Raw genomic sequence first — 19,929 nt, forward strand, 5'->3', positions numbered from 1 at the left:
TTTTCCTTAGGGACCTGGGCAAAATATTACCAGGAGTGAAACTAGAAGAATCATGGGAAAGGTAGAAGAATTATCAGTAAGCTAAATTCCTTCTCTCCCATAAGGACAATGCAATAATTTTCACTCAATCTGATAAACTGAGAAATAACAGTGCGAGCAAATCTAAAGTTAGAGAGATCACCATAAACATATACAATTATTATTTGTCAATTAAAAATCAAATAAAACTGGGACCAGCAGTTGGTTCTACTCTATTGTGATTTCCTGTCTTTATCTGTCCTCTTTACTATGATGAGACAGCATAACTATAGAACTGGGAGGATGGGGACTGTGGCTTTGTTACCTCGAGTGCCTAGAACAGACACTGAGTACATTGTTGTTGAATGAACAAATGAAAGATGTGTTGATCTTCTCACTATAATTTCCTGATGTGGTTTGAGAGTCAGTTGTAAACTAGCATTCAGTGGCTAAGAAAGGAAGAGGATGCCTGGCATGGAGAATAAAGGCATTCAGCCTGAACACTGCTGCTTTGTCTCACAGTCTAGTTTTAACCCCGAGGTTGTAGAGTAAGTCCTTACACTGGCTATTATTCTATGATGGAATGATCCTATTAGTTTTGGCAAATCTTTTCTGATTTCTTTGGAGTTTTGCTTTGGGGGTCTGGGTCCCAGAAGCAAGAGAACTAGAGTCAGGTCATAGGTGTAAGTGTCTAGGTTTGTGCTTGTGGCTCTTATGTTTCTGTCCTAGCTCATTTTAAGAACCTTGCTGGGCTGACTCCTGGTATATTGGTTAAGGGAGCCAGATCCCACATGGCTAACCATAGCTCAAACTCCAGGCTGGCAGCTTGTAAAGCATACTTGGCACATGTGTGTGCATACCCTAAATCCCAGCACGATGCAGAAATGGAAGAGAATGGGTTGTTGTGTGACCCTGCTCCATTAGGGGGTGATTTCTTCTTTCCCTGCTCTCCTCTCTGGTGAGCACATGTGCCCTCTGGCAAGAAAAAGGAGAATGATGCTAACTAAATGTGAGGAAAGACCTATACACTCATGGTTTCACTTTTGCAATCCATAGCTATAGCTATGGCTCAGTGGAGTTCATATCCTGTCCCTTCCTGTTTGTTATGGCCACTTGCCTTCTAGCTGTGGCACTGCCTCAGCAGTTCAGCCTGTACAGCTTCATTGTCTTGCTCAATGCTTGGTTATTAGTTTTAAAGACTGGACTTCTCTGCTCACTAGTTCCTGAATTTTGCTTCTCCTCTATCTCCAGATTTTACAGGAATGATGCTCTGCTTTGGTCTTACCTATTCCCAAGGCTCTCACTGAACCCATGGTGGTGGTCACCTCTCCTGATCTTCCCCACAGCCTGAGAGTCCTCCAAGGCCCCTCACCTCAGCCTCAATTTTTGTAAATACCCATGAAACCATCTTTTGAGAGTGGAATCCCAGGGCAGACTGCTTCATTCCCCCTTCCTGACAGTTCTCTGAGGATCTGCTGCTTATTTCTGTCCAGAGGGTGAAGATGGATGACAGGTGCTACCCAGTGATCTTCCCAGATGCACGGAATTTCCGTCCCTTTACTTCTGACTCTCTGGCTGCAATCGAGAAGCGGATTGCTATCCAAAAGGAGAAAAAGAAGTCCAAAGACCAGACAGTGTCAGAACCTGAGCCTCGACCTCAGCTTGACCTAAAGGCCTCCAGAAAGTTGCCCAAGCTCTATGGTGACATTCCCCATGACCTAATAGCAAAGCCTTTGGAAGACTTGGACCCATTCTACAGGAATCATAAGGTACTTCCTGGGAAAGCATGGGCGATCTAACTGTAATGTTATAACTGGTGTTACAGGTTCTCTGAACGCCAGTCTTGGGGCTGGTAGGAAGCAGGCCATACCTCTTTTTTGCTATCTCCCTCCTGTCATCGCCTTCATAGTCCCAAGAACCCGTTTCAGTCCTCATCGTTTTTTTTCTCTGTTGTGCATTTATTGAGGAAGAAGATGAGGACTAGAAGCAACAGAGAGGTTAAAAGGAGAATACAGGAAACGTGAAATAGACCAGCCAGTGGCATGGTGATGAAGGTAGCTGGATACCACATGGCCAACCGTGTGGTTCAAGTCCCAGATCTGGTGACTTGAAAAACACACCAGGCACCTGTGCATGTGTGCCCCAAATCCCAAGAGGAGAATGGAGGAGAAGAGATTGTGGCATGGCTACCCTTCCTAGAAAGTGTTTTCTCACGTTCCCTCTTTCTTTTTCTCTCACTCTCCAATAAGCGAATGTGTCCTGTGGAATTTTTTAAAAAATTGGATTAACATTTAAAAAACATTTAAATAAAGTAATATCTGGTAAAAGGACTGGAATAGCAGTCAGAGAAGTTAGGTGTAGACCATTTCAAGGGATTGGCTTTCTGAGTCTGGTAGGTCACTTTACAAAGTCTCACTTTCAAATCTACTAAATGGGAATAACACCTGATTTCCTTACGTTGAAGAAAAGACATGTTAGGGAAGGATTTTATGATTTGTAAAGCATTATACTAATATAAAGAATTGGTATTATGGTCCAGAGATGCCCATTTCAGCAATAAGATTTTTTTTTCTTGAAAAACTCTTGAACAATATGCTCTTTAGGTTTTTGTTTTGTTTTGATTTGTTTAGATTTTTGCCTTAGGGTGTGTGTGCTCACAGGGGGAGAGAGAGACAGAGACAGTGAGAGATAAAATGAGCAATTACCCCCAAGGGGGATGGCCATGCTGTAATGGAGGGTCTCCTCCATTCTCCTCCTGGGATCTTGGGCACACACACACGCACACACACGCACACATGCACGCACACACACACACACACACACATGCACCCATACCCAGCATGATTTTCAAGTCACTGTGTCTGGAACTTGAACTGTGGTTGGCCATGTCCAGCGATATAACTGCTATACCATCTACTGGCCCCTAGGCTGTTTTATAAAAAATATTTTTCCCATGGGCACATGAACTCACCAGAGAAAGATGTGAGAAGTAAAGTGAGAATCATCCCCTCAGTGGTGAGGGCCATGCCACAATCCCTTCTCCTCCATTCTCCTCTCACTTGGGGCATGCATGCACATGCACCTGATGCTATTTTCAAACTTCTGGGTCTGGGACTCAAACCACAGAGTTGGGCATATGAGGCACAGTTCTTTAGCACCACGCCACCTGCTAGCCCACTCTTTAGACTATTACATGAGATTCATGAAGGCCAGACCTACAATTGATGCATAGTAGGGGCTCAATCAATAAAGACTAAAAAAGTGGTAACCAAAGGGTACATGCAGATGGTATGTAAATCCCTGCAAATTTGTGAAAGCCTTGCTTGGATGTAATTCTTGCAGAGAAACTCTAGTACAAGCTCCTTAAAGGATTCCCTAGTGGGAACATGTGAACTTTGGGGTCCTCTCATGGCTGCTCAAAAGCCTGGAGCCCTAAGCATAACCCTCTGCAGACTATATCCCATTTTAAAAAAGGCTCAAAAGGCCTTGCCATCATCACCTCACTGTTTGATCTAGCAAGGATGGAAAACCCACCTTGCCAGAGTGAGGTCAGAGGTAGAGAAAGTTGGGAGTTTGAGGAAAAGTCCTAGAAATGGCAGGCTAGTGGAATCTTCTTTGCTGGCAGCCATGAGAAACTGATCTCTCAAAGAAGGTTGTATGGTCTACATGTCCTTAAACAGGGACAGATTTAGGGTTGCCAGGCTAAATGGGAACTGTTTGTGTTTAGAGACAAGTAGGAAGGACAAGCAAGGGAAAGAAACATGAAAGAGCAGATGCACTCCATTATTTCTCATCCTTAAGCCTCAGAGTTCCAAGGGTTTCCTGGAGGTACAGTTGCTGGAGGTAAGTCAACTGCTAGAGGCCTCAGTGCTGGATAGGAAACACACAAGCCAAGGAGCAATTTGGTGTGCTGCAGATATTCCTGGGGATGACAGGCTCTGTTTCAGCCTGGCTAGATAGTCTAGGACCATCTCTTCTCAGCCTGGGTTCTCCTTTAAATCAAAATAGATAATACTTGTTTGGAGTTCTGCACACCCAGCTCAGCACTCTCAGCGGTCATGGGGGTGTATGTGGTCTTCATTGCATTTCGCCTTAGAGAAGAGGAAACCAAAGCCAAGAAGGGGAAGCGCCTCATGCCAGTTCAAGCAGCCAATAAGTAGAGGAGCCAACTTGCAAACCCAAGGACTGTGCCTGCACTCACAGGCCACTTCTTCCCTTTGGAAGCTCCCCCTTTTTTTTTTCTTTTTTTCTTTTTTTTTGGAGAGATTTTCACTGTAGGGCGCGTGCGCTCGCCAGACAGACAGAGAGAGACATAGAGACAGAAAGCGAGAAATCACCCCCCAGGGGGGATGGTCACGCCGCAATCCCTTCTCCTCCATTCTCCTCTTGGGATCTTGGGCACACACGCACACGCGCCCGGCGTGAGTTTTAAGCCACCGAGTCCAGGACACGAACTGCGGTTGACTACGTGGGAGTCCGGCGACATAGCCATTACGCTAACTGCTGGTTCCCTGGAAGCTCCCCTTTTTGAATAGCTACAGGGAAAAAAGGTGGAGATGTGTCAGCAAGCATACCAGAAGAGCTGGTACCTATCATTTTAATCATTTAAGCCCTGGCAAGTATAGTTAAATACACCATTAGTTAAAATATTTAAAGCAGTAAAGAGGAGGCATCAATAAAACATCCAAATCAAAGGGTATAGAAGCAGAACCGGGTCATGCCAGCTATTAATCTGGGGTGACCCACCTCAAAGAGGGATTTGCTCTCTGCCTTGAAATTGTCTGTTCAAAAGAAGGGAACAGAATCCCGAAAGTGGGTCTTGGGCTCCTGGACTCATAGCTTTTGAAGAACTCCATGGTTCAATTCATTTTATTATGGAAGCAAAGGAAAATATTCGAGTCCATCCTTTTTCCTGCAGCCAGATGGCCACCAGATCACTAAGTTCCAGCAACTCACTGGAGGATGGTTGTTGGTTGGCTGTGGCTAAAATCTGGTACCTGAGTCAAGGCAGCATCCCCCCTCCCCCGCCCCTGTATCTTTGGGCCTGGCTATCAAAGTATAAAGATTCATTTCAAACCTTTTATCCATAAAATGATCCGATGAGTCTGAATGTTCAAACTCAATTTCCATCTCTTTGGGTTCTCTTCTAGGCCTCGTCTCCACAGACACATACCATCGAGTAGCCTGTTAAGATTTTGGCTACCTCGGTTGTTACTCTAGACCCCTATTTCTCTAGTTTCAGGGCCCATGTTCTCCATCTCTGGTATCTCCAGAGTATCCCATCAGGTGAGTAGTCCACATTCCACCCATTTACTTATAGACCCAAGCCACAGGAGGGATCTGTTCATGGTCTGAAAGTACCTTGGGCTTCAGAACAACTGCTTGGCAATGAGAAACCAGTTTTCCTGATAAGCCAAGCAAGGCCTCGACTCCTGATTCCACTGAATTTTCTGGAAATGAGCTCATGATGCAAATTGTTTGGTCACTGCACTTAACTAGTATTGTGTTTTCTTTCTTGCAGACGTTTATGGTGTTGAACAAAAAGAGAACCATCTACCGCTTCAGTGCCAAGCGTGCCTTGTTCATTTTGGGACCTTTCAATTCAATCAGAAGCTTAGCCATTAGGATCTCGGTCCATTCATATCCTTCAGTGGCACTTTTCACTCAGTCCGGTCCATGTGACAAGCACATGAGCCTCACAGCGTTCCCATATTTGTTGAGTTGGAAGCAAATAACTCATTCTTTCCACAGATGCTGGCTTAGTGCCCGCTACTCTGTGGTAGGCACTGTGTTGGTTGTGAACAGGTGTAACTCCTGCTCTGGGATCCTGTGGCATCAGAAAGAGAAAAAAAAGCAGGCAATGTCTTGTCTTTTCTTTTTTTTGGAGAGGTTTTTGCTATAAGGTGCATGCGCTCACCAGAGAGACAGAGAGACAGAAAGTAAGAAATTACCCCCCAGGGGGACGGTCACGCCACAATCCCTTCTCCTCCATTCTCCTCTCAGGATCTTGGGCACACACGCACATGCACCCGGCGTGAGTTTAAGCCACCGGGTCCAGGACTAGAACCATAGTCCACTATATGAGAGTCCAGTGACATAGCCATTACGCCATCTGCTGGTCCCAAGGCAGGCAGTTTCTATAGTGAGATTGATAGTATGGAAGTGGTAACAAGCAGGGGCACTGCTGTGCTTTGGGGGCATCAAGGACAGGTTCTTGGAGGATGGATCATCTAAGTGAACACCAAAACAAGCATTTAAACTGGTAACCTGTGCACCGTATTGAGTTGATCAATGTACTGTGTTGAGCCTATACAAAGCTTAAAACTTTCTGAAATACTTTCTAAATGGGAATTGTCCAGATTTCCAGTTTCTTTTGAAAAATCGAACCTCTGGCAATGATAGATAGACCCACATTCTTTACCAATAAAAAATCAGTGTAGTAAGCTAGTGGCACAGGCTGTCCTGCAGTGTATCTGCCTTAATGGATGCCAGTCACATTGTTCAGCATGTTCATCATTTGCACCGTCATCATCAACTGTGTATTCATGGCTATTGGGCTTGGCAAAGACAGCAATACAGATACTGCTGAGTAAGTGTTTTCCTTTTCCTCGCCTTCTCTAAGTTTTTAAACAACATACCTGAGAGAAATAGGAATTATCTTTATTTTTGGAAGTAGAGCTGTTTATTCTTTATTTATTATTATTATTATTATTATTTTTAAAATTTATTTATTTATTTTCATTTCATTTTCTATTTTTTTAAAATTTTACCAGACAGAAACAGTACATTCAATCACGCTATTATTTGTCTTACAAAATGGATATTTCAACAGGTGTATTCTTTATTTATTATTTCCTTCACTGTGCAGAAGTCCTTTCTAGCACGATGTAATCCCACTTGTCTATTTTTAGTATCATTGCCCTTGCTCTAGGGGTCTTATTCAAGAAAGCATTGCCTACTCCAGGATCTTGAAGTGTCCCTCCATTGTTTTTCTCTTGAAGTTTTATGGTTTTGAACTTTATAGTTAAGTCTTCAGCCCATTCTGAGTTAATTTTTGGAAATGATGAGAGGTGGGGGAATCTGATTTTATTTTTCTGCAGAATACCCAGTTTCCTAGCACCACTGGTTGAAAAGATAAATGTTTCTTCACTGGATTGGCTTGTGCCCTTTGTCAAAAATCAGTTCTTGGGACCAGCAGATGATGTAATGGTTATGTCACTGGACATCCACATAGTCAACCGCAGTTTGAGTCCCAGACCTGGCTACTTAACACTCATGCTGGACGCATGTGCATGCATGCCCAAGATCCTGAGAGGAGAATGCAGGAGAAGGGATTGTGACATGGCCATCCCTCCAGGGGGTGACCTCTCTCTTTCTGTCTCTCTGGTGAGCGCACATGCCCTGCATCAAAAAATCTCTCTCTCAAAAAAAAAAATCAGTTCACTGTGTTTTGTTAGGTTTATTTCTAAACTCTTTAACCTGTCCCATTGGTCTATGTTTTAGTGCCATTACTGTGCACTTTCAGTTATTACAGCTTTGTTTTTGTCATATATATGATTTTTTAAGGTTTATGCCATAGGGTGCATGCACTCACTGGAGAGACAGAGAGAGGGGGAAAGTAAGGAATCACCCTGGAGGAGCAGCTGCTTTGGTCTTCAGGATGGGTAAGAGGAGAAGCCTTTCTGCTGCTGACATTATTCTAGTCTTCACTTATCCACAAGCAGAGGGACACCTGGACTCTACTTCTCCATCAAGGGCCTCCCGTTGAGCCTGGGATGTATGAGGACCCGGAACTGCAGTCCACACCATGCACCGCCCAATTTATTCCTTTATCTAGCCCTCAGCTATATAGAGTCAAGAAAGTTCTGGCTATATACAAGCCAGAATACCTCAGTACAGTGAGGTCCTACAGGAGTTGTCTCTCCATGCTCACCTCGGCAAAAGAACACAGACATTTTTCCTTGCAAATCTTAGAGAAGTGACTTTATCAACTAATGCCTGAAAATCATAGCAATGCCTCAAGAAATATGAAAAGAGCAGGGAATGCTTCCCCCTCAAAGGAATGATTTCTCATCGATAATGGACAAAGCACAAGAAATGATAGACCTGTCAGATAAAGAATTTCGAATATTCATTATAACTAAACTTAGTCAGATACAGGAAAGAGCAACCAATTTCAGGAGATGAGAAAATCATTTCATGACTTAAAGGACAAACTCCATAAGGAAATAGATACTCTGAAAATTAAAAAATAATATAGTTTCTGGAGTGAAGTAATATTTTTTTTGGGAGAGGATTTTGCTCTAGGGCACATGCGCTCGCCAGAAATACAGGGAGAGACAGAAAGCAAGAAATCCCCCCCCCCCCCCAGGGGAATGGCCACTCCACAATCCCCTCTCCTCCATTCTCCTCTCGGGATCTTGGGCACACATGCACACGCACCCAGCATGAGTTTAAGCCACCAGGTTCAGGACTCAAACTGTGGTAGACTACATGGGAGTCCAGAGACATAACCATTATACCAACTGCTGGTCCTGGAGTTAAAAAATATTAACAACTGATTTGAGCATGCAGAAAAAAGAATCTCTGACCTTAGAGATAAAATTTCTTATTTAGTTCAAGAATATATAAAATATCTACTAGAAAGGAGGACAAATGGTGAAATAGTCACATTATTGGTATTCCAGAAGATGAAGAGATGGGTAAAGGCTTAGAAAATCTTTTCACTATATGTTAATTGAAAATTTCCCAAACCTAAATATACAGATAGAAATTCAAATTCAAGAAATAAAAAGAACACCATATAGGTTTAACATAAGAAGATCCTCTCCAAGGCACATCTCGAACTAATAAAAATTCCAGGCAAACACAATATTCTAAAAATGGCAAGAGAGGAACACCAGGTCATTTATAAGAGTTATCCCATTAGACTAATGGTGGACCTCTCAACAGAAATAATGCAGGCAAGAAAAGAAAAATGAGATGTTGCATTTAAAGCTATCAAAAAAAAATTTAGCCAAGAATACTGTACCCAGCAAAATTATCTTTCAAGTGGGAAGGAGAAATAAAATTAAATTTCCCAGATTAAAAAGTTGAAAGAAAATATAAGACCCTGCCATTTGATAGAAAATGGTCAAATATGGAAATTTTATTTCTGAGTAAAGCAAGCCAAGCTATGAAAGAAAGCTATTGTATGTCTCCACTTAATATATACTGACTGTCCACAGTCTATGGTAGATATTGAAGAATTGGAGGACATAAAAGCAGTTAAAATAGTTATGGATGCTGGAGACAGTGTGGAAAAGAGGGTGAGAGAAGAGGAGAGTATAGGGAAGGAAATCAGAGAAAAAATATAGAGGCAAGACATGTGTGGGACACAGAAATGGTTTATTATCTGTTTATGATAGTGTGTATAGTATTCTCAACTGGACTGGTCTGTGATATATTTCATGTTGGGTAAATTCTCTTAATAAGCCAAATGATGTATAGTGATTGAATGTTTAAAAAAATAATAAGAATAATTTTTAAAAAGTTGAAAGAATTTAACAAAAGTAGGACAGCCCTTCAGTAAATACTTAAAGGAGCACCACACCCGGAAAACTAAAGGGATATAAATAGAACTAGGAAAACACAAAACAAGTATAAGAAAAAATTAAGCAAGACAACGACAGAATTAAGACTACATATATTAGGGCCAGCAGGTGATGTAGTGGTTAAGACACTGGACTCCCACATGGTTGACTGTGGTTTGAGTCCCAGACCTGGCAGCTTGCTTTCTCACTTTCCCTCTCTCTCTCTTGCCATCTCTCTCTGGTGAGTGCATGCGTCTTATAGCAAATTAAAAAAATAAATAAATAAAATTAAATCTTAAAAACCCCACATATAGTGAAAATTATCTTGAATGTCAGTGGACTAAGTTCTCCAATTAAAAGATATAGGTTGGCTCAATGGATGAAAAAACTGGAACCCTCTATATGTTGCTTACAAGAAACACACCTCAGTGACAAAAATATATAAAAACTGAAATTGGAGGGCTGGAAAAATACATTTCATGCAAACGGAAATGAAAAAAGGCAGGAGTAATGATATTAATATCAGAAAAAATAGATTTTAGGATAAAAAATATAAGAAGAGACAAGGGCATTATATAGTTGCAAAGGATTGATTTATCAAGAAGATATAATAGTCATAAATATTTATGCACTTAATGCCAGGCCACCACAAATATGTAAAAGAAATCCTGCTAGATCTAAAGGGAGATAAAGACTGAAATACACTAAATGTGGGAGATTTTAATTCCCCACTGTCATCGCTGGACAGGTCATTTGGACAAAAAATTAATAAAGAGACACAGGAATTAATTGATACCATGAACCCAGTAGACCTGACAGACATATATAGGGTATTCCATCCAGCAACTATGGAAAATACTTTTTTCTCATCTCTATATGGAACATTTTCAAATATTGACCATATAATAGGCTATAAAACAAGTCTATATAAATTTATAGGTATAGAAACAGTATCTAGTACCTTCTCTGATCACAATGTAATTAAACTTGAAATCAACCACATAACCACATAAAGAGCCCTTAAAAATACACAAAAAACATGGAAACCAAATAATATACTTATGAATCATCACTTTCAAACTATTGAGGAAATCAAGACTGAAATTAAAGATTCATTGAAACTAATGTCGATGAACACACTACTTTTCATAACATTTGGGACACAGCAAAAACAGTCATAAGATGCAAGTTTATAGCTATTAGTGCTCATAAGAAAAAAAATAGAAAGTGGCAAATAAATAACTTAACATCACATCTTTAGGAATTAAAAAAATTACAAAAAAAACCCTAAAAATAAAAGAAGAAAAGAAACAGTGAAGATTAGAGCTGAAATAAATGAAATAGAAGAACTATATAAAAGAATAAATGAAATGAAAAGCTGGGTTTTTGAGAGGATAAACAAAATTGATAAGCCATTAGCTAGACTAATTACAGAAAAGAGAGAGAGGAACTAGACAGGTAAAATCAGCAATGAAGCTAGCAATATCAAAATTGATATATTTGAAATACAAAAAAATTATGAGAGAATATTATGAGCAACTATATGCCAACACACTAGAATATCTATATGAGGAGTTCCAAGTGGCCCTATTCAGTTATTTTGACCACAGAAGACCCACTGCCCAGACTTTACCCTTCTGATTCCCAGTCTAGCCAGGAGTCAGGTTAAACCAATCAGCAGCCATCTATATTTGAGTTCCAAGCAACCCCATTCAGAAATTTAAACCACCAAAGACCCTCTGCCCAGACTTTACCCTCCTGATCCCCAGTTTAGCCAGGAGTCAGACTGTTGGTCACCTCCTTCTGCATTCTTCTGATTGCTCAGATTTCACTTCAAAAAAATCCATTAAGATGAAGAAGAAGAAAAAGAAAATACACACACACACACACACACACACACACACACACACTAATCCTTCATTTCACCCTTCTCTCTAGTCCCTGGCAACCACTCTAGGGGCCTTGTGTAGGTGGAATCATGCAGTATTTATCTTTTTGTCACTGGTTTATTTCCCTTATAACAATGACTTCAAATCCATCTATGTGTTATAGCATGTGACAGAATCTCCTTTCTTTCTAAGGGTGATTAATATTCCCTCACATGTATATACCATATTTTGTTATCCATTTACCTGTCAAAGGACATTAAAATTTCTTCCATCTCTTAGCTATAGTGAACAGTGCTGCTGTGAACATGGCTATGCAAGTATCTCTTTGAGACCCTTCTTTCAATTCCTTTTTATCTATGCCCAGAAATAAGATGGCTGGATCCTGAGGTAGGCCTATTTTTTAATTTTTGAGGAGTTTCCATACTGTTTTCCATAGGGGGTTGGATCATTGTACAGTCCGACCAGCAGTGCATAAAGGTTCTAACTTCTCCACATCCTTACCAACACTTATAATTTTCTGTGTTTAAAGCTTATGTATTTCTTCATAGAAAGAGGGAGAGATCCCCAACATGGTCTGTATACTACCATGCACCCCAATCTCTGCTGGCATGAGTCACAGGTGTGCCCAGGATCTCCGGGAAAGTGCAGATCTTCCCCATGTGGTTCCAGTTGTCTTACTGTTGTCATTACCAACCCTTGTTTTTCTTTCTTTCCTTTGTAGACAGTAGCCATCCTAAGGGTGTGAGGTCATATTTCACTGTAACATGGATTTGCATTTTTCTGATTAGTGATGAGAAGCATCTTTTCACATTTTTTGACCATTTGTATAGTATCTTTGGGAAAATAATTGAGTCCTTTGGCCATTTTAAAAACTTATTTGATTTTTGTTGAATTATAGAAGTTCATTATACATTCTTTTTTAAAAGAGATTTTTGCTATAGAGAACATGCACTCACTAGAAACAGAGAGAGAGAGAAAGTAAGAAATCACTCCTCCCCCAGGGAGGGGGAACACTCATATAGCAGTCCCTTCTCCATTCGTCTCTTAGGACTTGGGCACACATGCACATATACCCGGCCTGAGTTTCAAGCCACCAGGTCTGGGATTTGAACCGTGGTTGACCATGTGGGAGTCCAGCAATGTAACCATTATGCCATCTGCTGTTCCCTATATTCTAGATATGAATCCCTTGTCAGATCTAGGGTTTACACTTTTTTTTTTCTAAGAGTTATATTTTTTAAGGCCTTGAATTTGTATTCACTTAATTTTTTATGTGGTATAAAACACGGTTCCAACTTAATTCTTTTACATGCGATATCCAGTTTTCCCAGTACCATTTGTTGAAAAGATTGTCCTTCTTGCACTGAAATCCTGGCACCATTATTGAAAATCGTATGACAGCATGTGTAATTGCTTATTTCTGGGCTCTCTCTTGTATTTCATTTGTTGATATGTCCATCTTTATCGCATCACACAGCTTTGATTAATGTAGTTTTTTAAAAAATTTAATTTTTTGTTTTGGAGAGGTTTTCGCTACAGGGCGCGTGAGCTCACCAGACAGACAGAGAGAGACAGAGAGACAGAAAGCGAGAAGTCACCCCCCAGGGGAGATGGTCACGCCGCAATCCCTTCTCCTCCATTCTCCTCTCAGGATCTTGGGCACGCACGCACACGCGCCCAGCGTGAGTTTTAAGCCACCGGGTCCGGGACGCGAACCGCGGTCGACTACGTGGGAGTCCAGTGACATAGCCATTACGCTAACTGCTGGTTCCCTGATTAATGTAGTTTTATAATAAGTTTAGATATCAGAAAGTATGAGACCTTCAACTTTCTTCTTCCATCTCAAGGTCACTTTGGCTATTCAGGTCCCTTAAAATTCCATATGAATTTTAGGATAGATTTTTATATTTCTGCAAAAAATGTGATTGGGATTTTCATAGAGATGATATTCCATCTGTAGATTGTTTTGGGTGATAGGACATCTTAGTACCATGAACACAGTACGTGGAAAAGCAAAGTTTTTGGCCTTGTCATTTTGTCTCATTATTCCTTCACCATTGTTCCCCTGTGTACTTCAGAGCCTAGAATGACAGTGACAAACTATGACCTCCAGTCCTAGGACTCTAGACTGGCTGAAACTATTCTAAAAAACATAATACCTACAAAGTTAAACATTGAAAAGCAGCTTCAGACTTCCATTCATGAGCCTGTTAAATACCAGAACTTGCTTGAAGAGCTTTCCTTTTTGAACTCTGGTTTGCTGAATACCAGAATGTTAAATGCCACATTTGATGGAATAAAATGTCAAGGCCAGGTAAGACAGAAGGGCTCTTGGCTTTTCACATTTAACATGTTTCTTCTTGTTCTGAATGATTTTTATTTTTGTAGGTTTATCTTCACTGGGATTTATATTTTTGAAGCTTTGATAAAAATATTGGCAAGAGGTTTTATTCTGGATGAGTTTTCTTTCCTTCGAGATCCATGGAACTGGCTGGACTCCATTGTCATTGCAACTGCGTAAGAATGTTAAAGATTTTTATCAAAGAGACTTGGGGTATGAAAGAAACCCCTTCGCTTCTCTCAGGGTTCTCTGTGGCTCCATGTGAATGGTTGAGTGTGACCTAAAAATGCCCAGAGCTCTGGGTGTAGCACTGTTGGCCCTGCATGGATCGTGTAGCCAGTTGGCCAGAGGCCTCCATATGCAAATCTGTTTGTAGGCCAATGGTGCATACTCTTGTCCTCTAGTCATTTACTCACCAACACTGGCTAGATATGAACAGGATATAGTGGTTGTGTCAGATAGCTCACAGTTCAGAGGGAAAGTAAGATCATTAAATACCATTATTGTATGGTATGCTGAGTTCTGGGATAGGGGTTATGCATGTATTGGGGCTGTCAGAGCATGTAGAAAGAACCAAGGAGTTTGTTTGTTTGTTTGTTTGAGAGATTTTTGCTATAGGGTACATGCATTCACTGGAGAGACAGAGAGACAGAAAGTGAGAAATCACCCCCTGGGAGGGATGGCCATGCCGTAATCCCTTCTCTTCCATTCCCTTCTTGGGATTTTGGCCATGCATGCACATGTATCTGGTGTGAGTTTTAAGCAACTAGGTCTGGGACTCAAACCATGGTCAACTACATGGGAGTCCAGTGATGTAACCATTATGCCATCTGCTGGTCCCCCAAGTAGTCTTTAAAAAGAAATCCTTAGTTACTGCAAGATCACAAAGAGTTTTCCTTATGTTTCCTTCTCAGGGTTTTATAGTTTTAGCCTTTTATGTTTCTACCCATGGTCTATTTTGAGTCAGTCACCGTGCATACGTGAGGTATGGGCTGACGTTCTTCCCGAAGGAGAGGACATGACTCGGCACCTGAAGGATGACACAGAGTCAGCAAAATACAAAGCTGGAAAACCAATGACCCATTGCCAGCACCACAACGATAACCCCAACATGATTTCATTTGTACCAGGAATTGTGTTAAGCACTTTGTATATATTTTTCTATTTAATATTCGCAAAACCCCTTGGAGATAGATGCTATTAATTTCAGGGATTTACATTAGAAGTTCAAGCACTGTGTGCTCTTGGTTACAACAGGTAGCACAGTGCAGTGGTTAAGAATGTGAGCTCTAGCTCCAGCACGTAGCGTGGTGGTTAAGGTGCTGGAAACTCCCACATAGCTGACCATGGTTCAACTCCTGGACCGGGTGGCTTGCTTTCTCACTTTCTCTCTCTCTCTGGTCAAATGAAAATAAATGAAAGAATAAATAAAATTAAATAAAATAATTCTTTAAAAAAAGAAAGAAAAAAAAAAGAATGTGAGCTCTGGAGTGAGAATACTTGTGTTCACATCTGGGTTTGGCCATATAGGGGCTGAGAGAATGCAGCAGTGTGCATTGGGGCCTGGAACTTGGCGGTCAGGCAGTACATGTTTGGGAGGATTCCAGTTGTCCATGGTTATAGCCACAGCTGCAATGGACTATTCCAAGGAATCCTCGAGATTAGCCGAGAACAGCCCTCTGTGTAGTTCATGGCCTATAGCAATGGACAGTGATATTGCTGTGTGCTGAGATGAAGATGGGACCGGGGAGGTGAGGCTGCAGTTTCTACCTGGTGGCCTCAGGCCATCCTTGCTGTGGCCTTTGTAGAGCTGTGCTATGCAGCTGCAGGACCTAGCAAGTCCTGGCTTTCTTTATGCTTTGTCTTGTAGGATTGTATCCTATTTTCCAAATATCAACATAAATCTGCTGTCCCTCCGTACCTTCCGAGTGTTCAGAGCTTTGAAAGCGATTTCAGTAGTTTCAGGTAAGTCACTCAAACTTTCATTGCTGGCTTTTAGATGGAGAGAATTTTTTTTTTTTTGAAAGGTTTTTGCTAGAGGGCGCATGTGCTTGCCAGAAAAACAGAGAGAGACAGAAAGCGAGAAATCACCCCCCAGGGGGATGGCCACGCCGCAGTCCCTTCTCCTCCATTCTCCTCTCGGGATCTTGGGCACACACCCACACGCACCCAGTGTGAGTTTAAGCTTCTGAGTCTGGGACTTGAACCACAGTTGACTACATGGGAGTCCAGCGACATAGCCATTATGCCATTTTCTGATCCCAAGAATGTTCTTTTATATTTCATTCTTTTTTTAATGTCATCATGCAAACCAACCAACAAACAAACACACTTTGTCTTGCACATTTATTTGGTCATTTGACCAATAATTATTGAGCACTTAATAAGTCCAGGAACCGAGAACAGCAAAACCTCTGTCCTCATGGAGTTTACATTGTAGAGTGGGAGGTGGGGAGACAGATATAAAGTCCTCAGTCTAATAACTAAGTAAATTACGCAGCATGTTAGAAAGTGCTATATGCCGTGGGAAACAGAGGGAATGTGGACACCAGGAGGGCTGTGGGAAGTCACAGAGGTGGAGGGAGGCAAGCTGCAATTTTAATCAAAGTGCTCAGGATAGACGCCATCGAGAAGGTGGAGGTAAGCAAAGAGTTGAAGGTGGTAAGGGAGAAATAACACAGCAGATACATGGGAGAGTGTTCTGAGCAGAGCAAGCACACAACGCAAAGACTGGACAACAGCAAGGAGGCGGGTGAGCTGGGGCAGAGGATTAATGCGCCAGGCAGTAGAGATGGGGTCACAGAAGTGAAGGAGAGCCACAGGGATGTAGGGAGCGAGGGCAGGGGAGGAAGGCCAGGTAGGAGGCAGAGTGGTTACCGTGGAAGCATCCTGCACAGGTCTGCTGCAGGGCTACCAGGGCTGACTCATTCTGAAGAAGCTTTCCTCTAACAGAGACCCTGGCTCAGGGGGTCCCCAGCAACCTGGCCGAGAGCTGTCTGTGTCCCTTCTGCCCAGTCCTGCCTCTTCTCTCTCTTTTCCTCCATGTCAGACCTGTCTCTGCTGACTGCTCCTCCCTCTCCCTAATTTCTCACAGACATTTTCCCCCAACAAATCTCTCACACATCTAATCCCAGAATGTCTGCTTCTTAGAACTCAGAGCGGTGCAAGAGACCATAAGCAAGGGATGGTGTCCTCTTAGACCAGATGGCAGGAAGTGGGATTGGTGGGCCGGGGTCAGATTCTGGGTACAGTTGAAGGCAGCCGCAATAGGATTTCCTGAGAGGCACGTTGTGGGTGTGCTGTGATCAAAAGAGAGGAGTCAAGGGTGACTCCAAAGGTTTTGGCTTGAGTGACTGGGAAGGTGGAATTGTCATTTTCGTAGGGGCGAAATAGACACTCAGGCAATCATTTAGGGACCTTCATGTCACCTTCATCTCTAAGCAGGTGACTGTGGTCTCCGTATCGACCCAGGAAACACACTGAGATCCCTGGATGCTTCTTTTTTTTATTTTTGAACGGTTTTTGCTATAGGGCGCGTGCGCTCGCCAGACAGACATAGACAGACAGATAGAAAGCAAGAAATCACCCCCCAGGGGGGATGGCCGTACCGCAATCCCTTCTCCTCCATTCTCCTCTGGGGATCTTGGGCACCCACGCACACATGCCCAGCGTGAGTTTAAGCCGCCAGGTCCAGGACTTGAACCACGGTCGACTACGTGGGAGTCCAGCGACATAGCCATTACACTAACTGCTGGTCCCCCCTGGATGCTTCTTAACAGTCAGAGTGTGCCGTACCATTCTTGTTTGGGCGTATTAAAAAATTACCCAGGAATCAGAACCATTTTGCATCTACACGTCTTGCTTTGGAGAACACTCAAGCCTCTGGATATGTTAGGTTGTCAGGAAAGTCATGACATATTTTTCTGTTTTTCTATGCAAACACATGACCCAACTTTCCCAACAACCCCATAGATCAAAATCTACGGGGTGTAGTAACCTGTGGTTTGCTGCAGGTAGATATGCAGTGAATGTCAGGTCCTGGGTCAGCTGTAAGGCCCATCCACATCCGGCCTGAGGCTTTCCAGAAGGCTCCCCCGTGGGATGTGTACTCACCATGTGTTCTACAATGGTCTATGGTGATCAGTGGAAACCTGGTCACTACGTCATCCCACACATAACAATCCACAGCTAGAAACTCACCTTCCACCATCTTGAGGGCAAAGACCCTAACTCAATGGATTTTGGGAGTTGCCGTGCTCTGTCCCAGCTCTGTCCATGAACATCATGTTGCTAGCTGGAAATCTGTAGAGGGAAGGGAGAATTGGGGTCTACACCGCAGAGTTCAGCCAACAGGGAAGCCTACAAATGGTGTAAATAAGGGTCTTCCTCACCCAATGCTTGGAGAAGCCATTTGAAGCATTTATTGGCATACCACAAGACTGTGATCTTATTTATCCCACTGGCAGCCTAACAACATGGTTGGTGCCTAGTAAATATTTCTGTAATGGATGGATGAAAAGAAGAACACTGCTGTTACTGATAATCTGTTTTTCTCCCTTAGGTATCTTCATTATTTTTTTAAAGAATTATTTTATTTAACTTTATTTACTTACTTACTTATTTATTTTCATTTAACCAGAGAGGGACAGAGTGTGTGAGAGAGAAAGAGAGGGAAAATGAGAAAGCAAGCCACCAGATCCAGGACTTGAACCATAGCCACCCATGTGGGAGTCCAGTGTTCTTAACCCCCAAGCCATCTGCTGGCCACAGATATCTTAATTATCTAGGTATAGACAAAGCTCCTTGTCCCAGCCCTCCAGATTAGCTATATCTCATGGCACCTCATGTACCATCATGGTAGATAGTAACTAAATATTAAATATAGATCTATTTCAGGCTGATCCCTAGCCTAGTGGTTAGGGGAAGCAGATTTCACATGGCTGACTGTGGTTGGAATCCTAGGCCTGGCAGCTTGAAAAACACAACAGGCATGTGTATGTGCATGCCCCAAATCCTGACAGGGTGAAGAATAGGAAAGAATGGATTACAGCATGACTGCACACCATTCCCCCCCACCATCTCTGTCTTTCTCTGGAAAGGGCACCTGCCCTGTGGCAATCAAAAATAAGTAAATAAGGGGCCAGCAGGTGGCATGGTGGTTAAAGGCACCCCACATGGGCAACCATGGTTCAAGTCTTGGACCTGGTGGCTTGGTTTCTCACTTCCTGTCCCCATCTCTCTCTTGTCAAATTTAAAAATAATAATAATACTGATGATGATAATAATGATAATAAATGAGAGAAAATAAAATAATTCTTTTAAAAAAGAAACAAACATCTATCTCATTTTCTAGGGTGGCTTCCCTTTGACCTTAATGCTGCATGTGAGCCCCAGCTGTGGGGGTGCCTTCACAACTGTCATCAGATTATGCTTCCTGTCCATGTGGCATATTTCTGCTCAAGGTCTACTTACATGCATCTCAGAGTACCCCTGGGGTAAAGAGTCTGATTCCCAGAGTGGTGGGCTGCTTCCACGATGCACTCTTTGTAAGGGATGAGTTAGAAAAAGAACTGACTGCATCCGAGTCCTAGACCAGGCTAGCTTCCAAATCCAGCCTGCAGTTCGGCAGTCTCTGCGACCTTAGTTCCTCACTCTCTGTCCCTCGTACATGTTGGGCCAAGGTGGGGGTGCATCTCCCCATACCTGTCTTACTCCTCAGGTCTGAAGGTCATTGTGGGGGCGTTGCTACGCTCTGTGAAGAGGCTCGTCAACGTGATGATCCTGACCCTCTTTTGCCTCAGCATCTTTGCCCTGGTAGGGCAGCAGCTCTTCATGGGAAGTCTGAACCACAAATGTATCAAGAAGGAGTGTAATGATAGTGACATCATACCAGGTAAAGACCCACACGCACGCTCACTCCTTGGCATGTGCATGGTTGACTTTTATGTACCCCTGCTCGACCTACCTGCGTACCTGCATTGTACAGTCTTTTAGGAGCAAGGAAGACTTCATCTATCTAGGGCTCTTACAAAAGGCGGAAACATTTTTTTTCTTCTTTCTTTCTTTCTTTCTTTCTTTCTTTCTTTCTTTCTTTCTTTCTTTCTTTCTT

At 42.4% G+C, this 19,929-nt stretch overlaps 1 protein-coding gene across 1 annotated transcript in view; it reads left to right on the forward strand.

Annotated features, from left to right (window-relative positions):
- Positions 1-1,520: 1,520 nt before the first annotated feature.
- Positions 1,521-19,929, forward strand: part of SCN11A (sodium voltage-gated channel alpha subunit 11) — an 84,886-nt gene continuing 66,477 nt past the window's right edge. Inside the window, 6 exon segments of the mRNA XM_006161354.1 lie at positions 1,521-1,787; positions 5,540-5,658; positions 6,515-6,607; positions 13,868-13,996; positions 15,691-15,785; positions 19,540-19,713. Of these exon segments, the coding sequence (XP_006161416.1) occupies positions 1,521-1,787; positions 5,540-5,658; positions 6,515-6,607; positions 13,868-13,996; positions 15,691-15,785; positions 19,540-19,713 (877 nt within the window).

The sequence above is a fragment of the Tupaia chinensis genome, unplaced genomic scaffold (assembly GCF_000334495.1).
Source record: "Tupaia chinensis unplaced genomic scaffold, TupChi_1.0 Scaffold138441_1, whole genome shotgun sequence".
Taxonomy (NCBI): domain Eukaryota; kingdom Metazoa; phylum Chordata; class Mammalia; order Scandentia; family Tupaiidae; genus Tupaia; species Tupaia belangeri.